Source organism: Ochotona curzoniae, unplaced genomic scaffold (genome assembly GCF_017591425.1).
Source record: "Ochotona curzoniae isolate NIBS_2020 unplaced genomic scaffold, NIBS_Ocur_1.0 contig_3622, whole genome shotgun sequence".
NCBI lineage: Eukaryota > Metazoa > Chordata > Mammalia > Lagomorpha > Ochotonidae > Ochotona > Ochotona curzoniae.
The window spans coordinates 415967-425940 of NW_024465926.1; the positions used below are offsets into that span (position 1 = coordinate 415967).

General features: G+C 68.0%; 1 protein-coding gene across 1 annotated transcript in view; it reads left to right on the forward strand.

The window, feature by feature from the left end:
* Nucleotides 1-9445, forward strand: part of ANKRD11 (ankyrin repeat domain 11) — a 53014-nt gene extending 43569 nt beyond the window's left edge. The window contains exons 8-12 of the mRNA XM_040982219.1: nt 14-6243; nt 6994-7092; nt 7192-7335; nt 8430-8522; nt 8754-9445. Of these exons, the coding sequence (XP_040838153.1) occupies nt 14-6243; nt 6994-7092; nt 7192-7335; nt 8430-8522; nt 8754-8939 (6752 nt within the window). The 3' untranslated portion in view covers nt 8940-9445. The remainder of the gene's footprint in view (nt 1-13; nt 6244-6993; nt 7093-7191; nt 7336-8429; nt 8523-8753) is intronic.
* Nucleotides 9446-9974: the final 529 nt, after the last annotated feature.

Below are 9974 nucleotides of genomic sequence, written 5' to 3' on the forward strand. Positions count from 1 at the left end.
CCTCTCTCCACAGACAGCTCCGAAGAGGAGGACGCCCCGTCCTTCGCCCCATCCAGCTCAGTGGACGGCAACAACACGGACTCCGAGTTTGAGAAGGGCCTCAAGCACAAGGCCAAGAACCCCGAGCCCCAGAAAACCACAACGCCCGTCAAGGACGAGTACGAGTTTGACGAGGACGATGAGCAGGACAGGGTGCCCCCCGTGGACGACAAGCATTTGCTGAAAAAGGACTACAGGAGAGAAGCCAGGTCCAGTGGCTGTATCTCCATACCTAAGATGGAGGTCAGGAGTTTCCCGAAAAACCACACGGTCGCACCCAAGAAAGCAGTCCACCGTATCCTGTCGGACACGTCGGACGAGGAGGATGGCGGCCTCGCCGTGGGGCCCGCAGAGAAGCTGAGGCTCGCGGCACACACCGTGGTGCCCACCGGTAAGACGCGCGAGTCTTCTAATGCCAAGCAGCAGAAAGAGAAAAACAAGGTGAAAAAGAAGCGGAAGAAAGAGCCCAAAGGCAAGGAGGTGCGGTTTGGCAAAAGGAGTGACAAGTTCTGCTCCTCCGAGTCGGAGAGCGAGTGCTCGGACAGTGACGAGGACGACGGGGACTCGGCGGGGAGCTCGGGCTGCCTCAAGGGCTCCCCCCTGGTGCTCAAAGACCCCTCGCTGCTCGGCTCGCTCTCCGCTTCCTCTGCCTCCTCGCACGGCAGCGCCGCAGTCCAGAAGCATAACCCCAACCACGCGGACCCCCACGCCAAGCCCTGGCACACGGACAATTGGAAAACCATCTCCTCCCCGGCCTGGTCCGAGGTGAGCTCCCTGTCAGACTCCACAAGGACGAGACTGACCAGCGAGTCTGACTACTCCTCGGAGAGCTCCAGCGTGGAGTCGCTCAAGCCGGCCCGCAAGAAGCAGGAGCCCCGCAAGCGGGCAGGGCTGCCGAGCGCGCCCGAGCGCAAGGGCGTCTTCCACGGCAGCGCCGACGGCGCCATCGCCCGGCTGGACAAGGAGGGCAAGGTCGTGAAAAAGCACAAGGCCAGGCACAGACACCGGGAGCGGGGCAAGGGGGCCTGCGCGGGCGGCCAGGAGCTCAAGCTGAGGGGCTTTGCCTACGAGTACGAGGACGCGAGGCCCAAGGCGGACAAGGCCGTGCTCCTGGACGACGGCCCCGGCGACAGCGGCAAGGCCAGGGCGCTGCGGCACGAGCGGGACCACTTCAAGAAAGACGAGAAGCTGGGGAAGCTCAAGGCCGAAGACAAGGACTGGCTCTTCAAGGACGAGAAGGCGCTCAAGAGAGCCAAGGACGCGGGCAGGGCCTTCCGGGAGGAGCGAGAGCGCGCGGGCAAGGGCGAGAAGGAGAAGGCGGCCAGGGAGGACAAGGTCCGGCTCTACAAGGAGGAGCGCAAGAAGAAGTGCAGAGACCGGCCCTCCCGGCTGGAGAAGAAGAGCGACGGGAAGGAGGACAGGGCTCCCAAGGACAAGGACAAGGCCTTCCGAGACGAGAAGGAGAAGCCCAAGAAGGACAAGGCGCACCGGGAAGAGCCCGGCCTGGACGACTACTGCGGCAAGAGCCAGTTCCTGGACACGGAGGACAGCAAGCTGAGCCTCTCGGACGAGCAGCCCGAGCGCTGGTTCTCCGACCTCTCCGACTCCACCTTCGACTTCAAAGGGGAAGACAGCTGGGACTCGCCGGTGACCGAGTACAGGGACGTGAAGGGCGACTCCGTGGCCAAGCTCATCCTGGAGACGGTGAAGGAGGACAGCAAGGAACGGAAGCGCGAGGCCAAGGCCCGGGAGAAGCCGCGCGACCTGCGGGACGCCTTCTTCCGGAAGCGGGACCGGGACTACGCGGACAGAGGCGCCGAGAAGCGCAAGGAGCAGGCCGAGAAGCACAGGGCCCTCCCCGGCTACCTGCCCGACAAGGACAAGAGGAGGAGGGACGGCGAGCGCAAGGAGGCCCCGGACGGCGCCAAGGAGCGGAAGGAGGCCCACCGGGACGACGCCAAGGAGCACGGCTGCGAGGCCGACTTCCGGGGCCTGGAGCCCTGGGACAGGCACCACGCCGCCCGCGACAAGGACAAGAGGGACGGCCCCGACAAGGAGAGGAGGGACAAGGCGAAAGGCGAGAAGTACAAGTCGGGCGACAAGCCTGTCCTGGACAAGTGCCCCAAGGACAAGGAGCTGGACAAGTGCTTCCGGGACAAGAAGGACGCCAAGGAGAAGCACAGAGACAAGGAGAGGAAGGCGTCGCTGGAGCCGGCCCGGGAGCGCAAGGAGCGGCTCTTCCCGGGGCCCGCCTCCGACGACTTCCCCGAGAAGAAGGGCAAGGAGAAGAGCTGGTACATGGCCGACATCTTCACAGACGAGAGCGAGGACGACAAGGAGGCGCGCTCGGCCGGCGGCGCGCCGCAGGACCGGGAGGACGGCAGGGAGCCGCACCCCGGCGACAGGCACAGGAAGCCGGCCGCCGACAGGCCGCACGCCGACAAGCCCAAAGACAAGGACTCGCGGGACAAGAGGAAGGACGGGGGCAAGGACCGCAAGGACAAGATGGCCGAGAAGGCCAAGGAGAAGAGGGACAAGGAGTCCGCCGACAGGGCCAAGGACAGGCGCGAGCGGGCCTCGGGGGACGGCGCCCTGGACAGGAGGGCCAGGCAGAAGCTCCCCGACAAGGCGGACCGGCGGCACTGCTCCGAGGACAAGGGCAAGAGCAGGCACCGGGAGAAGGCCGAGCGAGAGCACGGCCGGGAGCGGAAGGCCCGCGGCTCGGACGGGGAGCGCAGCCTGCTGGAGAAGCTGCAGGAGGAGGCGCTGCACGAGTGCGGGGACGACGCGCACGACCGCATGAGCGAGGTCTCGTCCGACAGCTTCACGGAGCGCGCGCAGGACCCCGGCCTGAGCGCCCTCCTCGAGGTGACCTTCGCCGAGCCGGGCCCGGACGACAAAGCCAAGGAGGCCTGCGGCCTGCCCGAGAAGCTGCGGGACAAGGAGCGGCACAGGCACTCCTCGTCCTCGTCCAAGAAGAGCCACGAGCGCGAGCGGGCCCGGAAGGAGAAGGCCGACAAGAAGGAGCGGGCCGAGGAGCGGCAGGGCGGCCTGGCCGAGAAGGAGGCCGCGGGCGCCGAGCCCTGCGCCGTGGGCGCCGACCCGGACGGCGTGCCGGAGCGCACCGCCGACCTGCTCTCCGCCGAGAAGAAGGAGAGGAACGAGCCCGAGCGAGAGCCCCCCAAGAAGGCGGAGAAGGAGCTCAAGCCGTACGGGTCGGGCGCCGCGAGCCTCTTGAAGGACAAGAAGAGGAGGGAGAGGCACCGCGACAAGTGGCGCGAGGAGCGGGACAAGCACCGCGACAGGCACGCCAGGGACAAGGACAAGGCCCGGGACGAGAGCCTGCGGCTCGGGGACGCGCGAGGGAAGGAGAAGGGCGACGCGGCCAAGCCGGGCAGCAGCAGCAGCAGCGACAAGCCTCCGGCGCCGCCGCCGCCCCGGGACGCGGGCAGGAAGGACGCCCGGCCACGCGAGAAGCTGCTGGGCGACGGCGACCTCATGATGACCAGCTTCGAGAGGATGCTGTCCCAGAAGGACCTGGAGGTGGAGGAGCGGCACAAGCGGCACAAGGAGCGCATGAAGCAGATGGAGAAGATGCGGCACCGCTCGGGGGACCCCAAGCTCAAGGACAAGGCCAAGGCGGCCGACGAGGGCCGCAAGAAGAGCCTCGACCTGCCCTCCAAGAAGCCGCCGGGGCCCGAGCCGCCGGGCAAAGACCGGAAGCTCAAGGAGTCGGCACCCACCCCGCCGACGGGCCCCGAGAGCAAGCCGCACGCGGGCCCGGGCCCCGAACCCAAAGACTGGCTGGCGGGGCCTCCCCTGAAGGAGGGGCTGCCCGCCTCCCCCAGGCCCGACCAGGGCCGGCCCACGGGGGTGCCCACGCCCACCTCGGTGGCGTCCTGCCCCAGCTACGACGAGGTGATGCACACGCCCCGGACCCCGTCGTGCTCGGCTGAGGACTACACGGACCTCGTGTTCGACTGCGCCGACTCCCAGCACCCGATCGCCGTCTCCGCCGCCTCCACCAACGCCTGCTCCCCCTCCTTCTTCGACAGATTCTCCGTGGCCCCGAGTGGGCTTCCGGAGAACCCAAACCAGACGTCCACACGGCCTCTGTCCACGAACCTGTACCGCTCCGTGTCCGTGGACGTCCGGAGGACCCCCGAGGAGGAGTTCAGCGTCGGGGACAAGCTGTTCCGGCAGCAGAGCGTCCCCACTGCCCCGAGCTACGGCTCCCCGGTGCGGCAGCTGCTGGAGGACAAGGGAGCCCTGCAGGCCGTGCCCTCGGACAAGTGCGCCTGCCTGTCCCCGGACTACTACCCCTCGGACTACGGCCTCCCCTCGCCCAAGGCCGAGGCCCTGCACTGCCCGCCTGCGGCCGTGGTCGGCGTCGCCCCCGCCCCGGACGGCGTCTTCTCCAGTTTACAGACCAAGTCCTCCCCCTCTTCCAGAGGCGAACTGCTGGCCCCCGACCTGGGCCTCCCCCTGGATGCCACCGAGGACCAGCAAGCCACCGCCGCCATCATCCCCCCAGAGCCCAACTATCTGGAGCCCCTGGACGAGGGCCCGTTCAGCGCCGTCATCACCGAGGAGCCCGTCGAGTGGACTCACCCCGCGGCCGAGCAGGCCCTGCCCTCCGAGCACCCCGTGGGCTGGCCTGTGGGCTCAGACCTCCTGCTCAAGTCTCCCCAGCGGTTCCCCGAGTCCCCGCGGCACTTCTGCCCCGCCGAGCCCCTCCCCCCGGGCGCCCCCGGACCCTTGGGTGCCTCCGAGACCTCATACCCCGTCTCTCCCGTGTCCTACCCTTTGCCGGTCCCCGAGCCGGGGCTGGAGGAAGCCAAAGACCACGGGGTGGAGGAGCTGCCGGTCGCGGTCGCGGTCACCACGGCCGAGGAGGCCGCCCCCTGTGCACCTCCTCCGCGGCTGGGGCCCTTCTTCAGCAGCTGTACCACCCTCCCCGACCCCGCACTGCCCGTAGACCCCGAGCCCGCAGGTCGGACGGCCGTGGCCCCCGCGGAGCCCCTGGGGTCCTTGGAAAACACCTTCCTGGACAGCAGCCAGAGCCTGCCCGCCCTCGGCCAGGTGGGGCCGGTGGCCTGGTCGGACGCCTTCCCCACCTCCGAGGACGACCTGGACCTGGGGCCCTTCTCGCTGCCCGAGCTGCCCCTGCAGGCTAAAGACGTCCCGGAAGTCGAGAGCGAGCCCACCGACGAGGGGCTGGCTCCTCCCGAGAAGGCTCCTCCGGGGGCCCCTGTGGCTGTCGAGGGCGGCAGTGGCCCTGCGCTGAGCACGGAGGAGCAGCAGCAGGCCCCGACCCCAGACCAGACATCCAGCCGGCTCCCCACCGAGCCCGAGCCCGAGCCCGGGCGGGAAGGGCCCAGGCTGGAGCCGGCTTCGGCAGGCGCAGTGGACGCAGGGCCTGCTGTGGCCGCCGACAGGCTTCCCGAGGCCTCGGACTCCGTCCCGGGGTCCGGGACGCCTGGACAGCAACCCCCGCGGGACGAGGACGAGGAGACCGAGGCCGCTGACCCTCCGGCCGCCTCCCACTGTGCCCCCGACGGCCCCCCCACGGACAGCTCCACGCCGGCCCAAGCTGTGGACGGCAGCGGGCAGGCCGAGGCAGAGCTGGCACCCACCCACGCGCCTGCCCCGGCAGGGAGCCCGCTGGGTGGCCCGGCATCCGAAGCCACGGAGCAGGAGCCCAAGCCTTGCGCCGAAACCCCCCGGGCCCCCAAAGTGGAGGAGATCCCCCAGCGCATGACCAGGACTCGGGCCCAGATGCTGGCCAGTCAGGGCAAGCAGAGCGCACCTGTGGCCGAGCGGGAGGCCCCGGCCGCCAGGGCCAAGGGCCGGGGCTCCGAGGAGGACGACGCGCAGGCCCAGCACCCGCGCAAGCGGCGCTTCCAGCGCTCCAGCCAGCAGCTGCAGCAGCTGCACACGTCCACGCAGCAGACGCGCGAGGTCATCCAGCAGACGCTGGCCGCCATCGTGGACGCCATCAAGCTGGACGCCATCGAGCCCTATCACAGCGACAGGTCCAACCCCTACTTCGAGTACCTTCAGATCCGCAAGAAGATCGAGGAGAAGCGCAAGATCCTGTGCTACATCCCGCCCCAGGCGCCCCAGTGCTACGCCGAGTACGTCACCTACACCGGCTCCTACCTCCTGGACGGCAAGCCGCTCAGCAAGCTGCACATCCCCGTGGTGAGTGGCCGGGGCCTCCCGGGGGGCCGCACTGCCGCCTCCACCGGGCAGGCTGCTGCTCTGTCCCCCACTGTCCCGGGTGTGGCGCTGTGTGCTGGCGGGGCCGCGTGTCAGACACCACGCCTCTCCGGGAGAACAAGTCCCTGCGGGAACACTAGGGCCACACGTGGCCCTCTAGGACACCCCAAGGGGTACGGCCAGCCTGAAGCAGAACCCCCAGGAACCCCCTCCCCGGGACCCGACCCACTGGGTACTCGGCTGAGGTGCTGCCCAATGGCCTCGGTCGTGGCCCCGCGGAGACCTGAGCCGCAGGCCCCAGCCAGGACCGAGAGCAAGCATGCAAGCTAGGCTTTGGCATCTCCTGCCCTGCCCTGCCCTGCCCCATCCTGGGGTCAGGAGTGCCCCCTGGCTCGGGGTGGCTTTCCCTTGGCACTCCACAGGTAGGGGACGGGGAGCATGGATACCGCATAGCCACACGTTCTCTTTGCCCGCCTCAGGGTGGGAGTTTGCCTGCCTCCCATGCCCCCGTCGGTCTGTGGGCTAGGAAGGGTGGGCACTGCTCTCCACCCAGCACCACGAGACCCAGGCTGTCTGCCTTGGGCCTGGAGCTGTAAAGTGCCTGAAAGGGGCTTGAGACCCCACCGTGGGTAAGGGGGCTCAGCCCGCCAGCCAGGGTCTGCACCCCTCACAGTCTCACTCGAGTGGGGAGGGGGGCTGGTCCTGCTGCACTGACCGCCCCTGCCCCTGCAGATTGCGCCCCCTCCCTCTCTGGCGGAGCCCCTGAAGGAGCTGTTCAAGCAGCAGGAGGCAGTGCGAGGGAAGCTGCGGCTCCAGCACAGCATCGAACGGGTAGGGGCCGGGGACCGGGGGGCCGGGGGAGGGTGTGGGGGGCCTGTGTCGGGCCTGCGTCCCCACTGCCCGCTCCCCTCTCGCCTCTGCTGCCTCCAGGAGAAGCTGATCGTGTCCTGTGAGCAGGAGATCCTGCGGGTTCACTGCCGGGCCGCCAGGACCATCGCCAACCAGGCGGTGCCGTTCAGCGCCTGCACCATGCTGCTGGACTCCGAGGTTTACAACATGCCCCTCGAGAGCCAGGTCCGCGCCCCACCCGCCCCTGGGCAGACAGCACAGCGGGCGGGAGGTGGATGCACCGGCGGGACCCCAGGCCGTGCGGCCGGGCTGGAGCAGCTCCCTAGAGACGGGCACGCGCCGAGTCCCGCAGCACCTGCCCGAGGAGCCGACCTGCGTGCTCAGGGATCTCGCGGGACTTCCGACACGATGCTCCCACGCTGCCCTCGCCTGGAACACACCTCCCCTTGGGGCCGGCTCCCATGGCACGTGCCCCGGGGGTCCTGAGTGCCACCAGGGCTTGCTGTGGGCGACCCCGAGGGCCCAGAGGGACGAGTTCCCACGAGAGACCTCTGCTGCAGGGGGGCAGCCGAGAGGTGGCCAGACCCACTCAGGACCCTCAGTCACCAGCTCCGGCTCAGACATCTGCTGACAGAATCCACTCCCTTTGTGAAAAGGGGAAGAAAGCAGGAAAGCTGGGGCAGGCCTTGTGGCTTAACAGGATAAACCTCCGCTTACAGTGCCAGCATCCTGTGGGTGCCGGTTCAAGTCCTGGCTGCTCCACTGCTGATCCAGCTCCTGTTAGGTTGGAAAAGCAGTGGAGAATGGCCCAAGCCTGGGGACCCTCCCACCCACGTGGGAGACCTGGCTTCAGCCTGGCCCAGTGATTGCCGTCGCAGCCATCTGGGGAGTGTCCTAGTGAGACCCCCCATTCCCCTCCGTCCCCCCGTCCCCTTAACTCTACCTTTCAGATAAGGGGTGTGGGGTGAGGCCAGGTCAGGGCACGGGGGTCACACGCCCAAGAGTCCCAAGTTAAACACAGCAGGTGAAGCTGCTGCTTGCGACACCCCATGGCCACCCAGCTGCTCCCCTCGCCCTCAGCGTGCCTGCGGGGCAGCTGGCGATGGCGCGAGGCCCTGAGCCCGCGTGGCAGACCCGGGTGACCCGTGGGGAGTGGACCGGCACTCCTCGCCACGCCTGCCCACAGCCGTTCTGTGCCAGTCCTGGCGTAGGGGGCGAGGGCCGTGCCTGGCAGCCTTTGGAGGTGGCTGATGCCATGTCCTCCGGGGTCCCTGCACCCTCTTCCCCTGTCCCCACGAGACCCGCATCTGTCACCACAGGGGGACGAGAACAAGTCGGTGCGGGACCGCTTCAACGCCCGGCAGTTCATCTCCTGGCTGCAGGACGTGGACGACAAGTACGACCGCATGAAGGTGAGCGGCAGCCGGCCGGCAGGGGGCGGCAGAGAGCCTCGCCCGCCCTGCCCCTCCTTGAGGGGCCCCCACACCCCTCGACTGACACGCCAACCCAGGAAAGGGGTACCGCACATCTCCCCACCCAAGGCGGGTCCCTGAGGGCGCTGGAGGGCCCCCACCCTGCAGCCTGGGGGGCTGGGGGCGCCCGCGGGTCCTGCCTGTGCCCAGCCCCTGGCCCTCTGCCCACAGACGTGCCTACTGATGCGCCAGCAGCACGAGGCCGCCGCGCTCAACGCCGTGCAGAGGATGGAGTGGCAGCTCAAGGTGCAGGAGCTGGACCCCGCCGGGCACAAGTCCCTGTGCGTGAACGAGGTGCCCTCCTTCTACGTGCCCATGGTGGACGTGAACGACGACTTCGTGCTGCTGCCGGCCTGACTGCCCGGCGTGGGAAGGAGACGCCACCGAGGCCACGGCCCGCGTGGGAGCGGGGGCACCTCAGCCGGCCGGGGGTGGCACCCCGGAGCCCGGCACGGGCGGCCGGGCGCCCCTGGACTCGCGTTCCGTTCTCATCGGCCCCGTGGAAGCCAGGAGCCCCCCGTCCACCCCGGCGACCTCCAGGCCGAGGGCGCCCCACCTCAGCAGGCCGGGGCCGCTCCCCTAGTGTTTTTAATGGAGTCAAATCCACGTGGTTTGTATATTTTTTTTCCTTTAATCTTGGGCATTTTGTTTCTCTTTCTGAGAACATAACTTGAAACACTACAGAGCCAATAATCATATAAAAAGTGTATCCGTAATGCTGTACAGTTTTATATACATTCACAATGTACTTTTGCTGCCTTCTAGATAATTTATTTTGCAACACATTACTGCACAGTTGTAAATAACTTATGTACTGTAACATCACTCAGTTACGTGTAAAGAAATAAATAAATTAATTAAAATGCTCTGTGTGCCTCAGGTCTCTCGCAGCGGCCAGGGACCCACTGCGCTCGGCCCCTCTACCTCTCACGTCCCGGGGTGCCCGGGGTGTGAGCGCTGCAGCTGCCCCCGTCGCGCCTCCCTCTGCCTCCTGAGGGGGGAGGTTCGTAGAGCGGGTGAAGCTACCCCGTCTCCTGGCTTCGACCCGCCCAGCACCCCGGTGGCAAGGGAGGGCCTCCGCCATCCCAAACGGGCTTTTGCTGCTTGTACTGAAAGGCAGGGACAGCAGCTCTCCCCGCCGGTTCCCTCGCACCAGGCCTGGCTCCCAGCGGGTCTCCCGCGTGTGTCAGGGGCCCTGGCACCTGAGCGACCTCCTGGGTGCACACGGCGGGGAGCTGGGACGGGACAAACCCAGGCTTGGTGTGGGTGTGGCACCAGTGTCACGCCCACTCCCCAAGTGACCCCGAGAAAGGACCCCAGGTCAGCCACAACCAGGCCACCCCGGGGGACAACGAGGCGTGGCTCAAATCCCTGCCCCGGCCCCCATGTGGG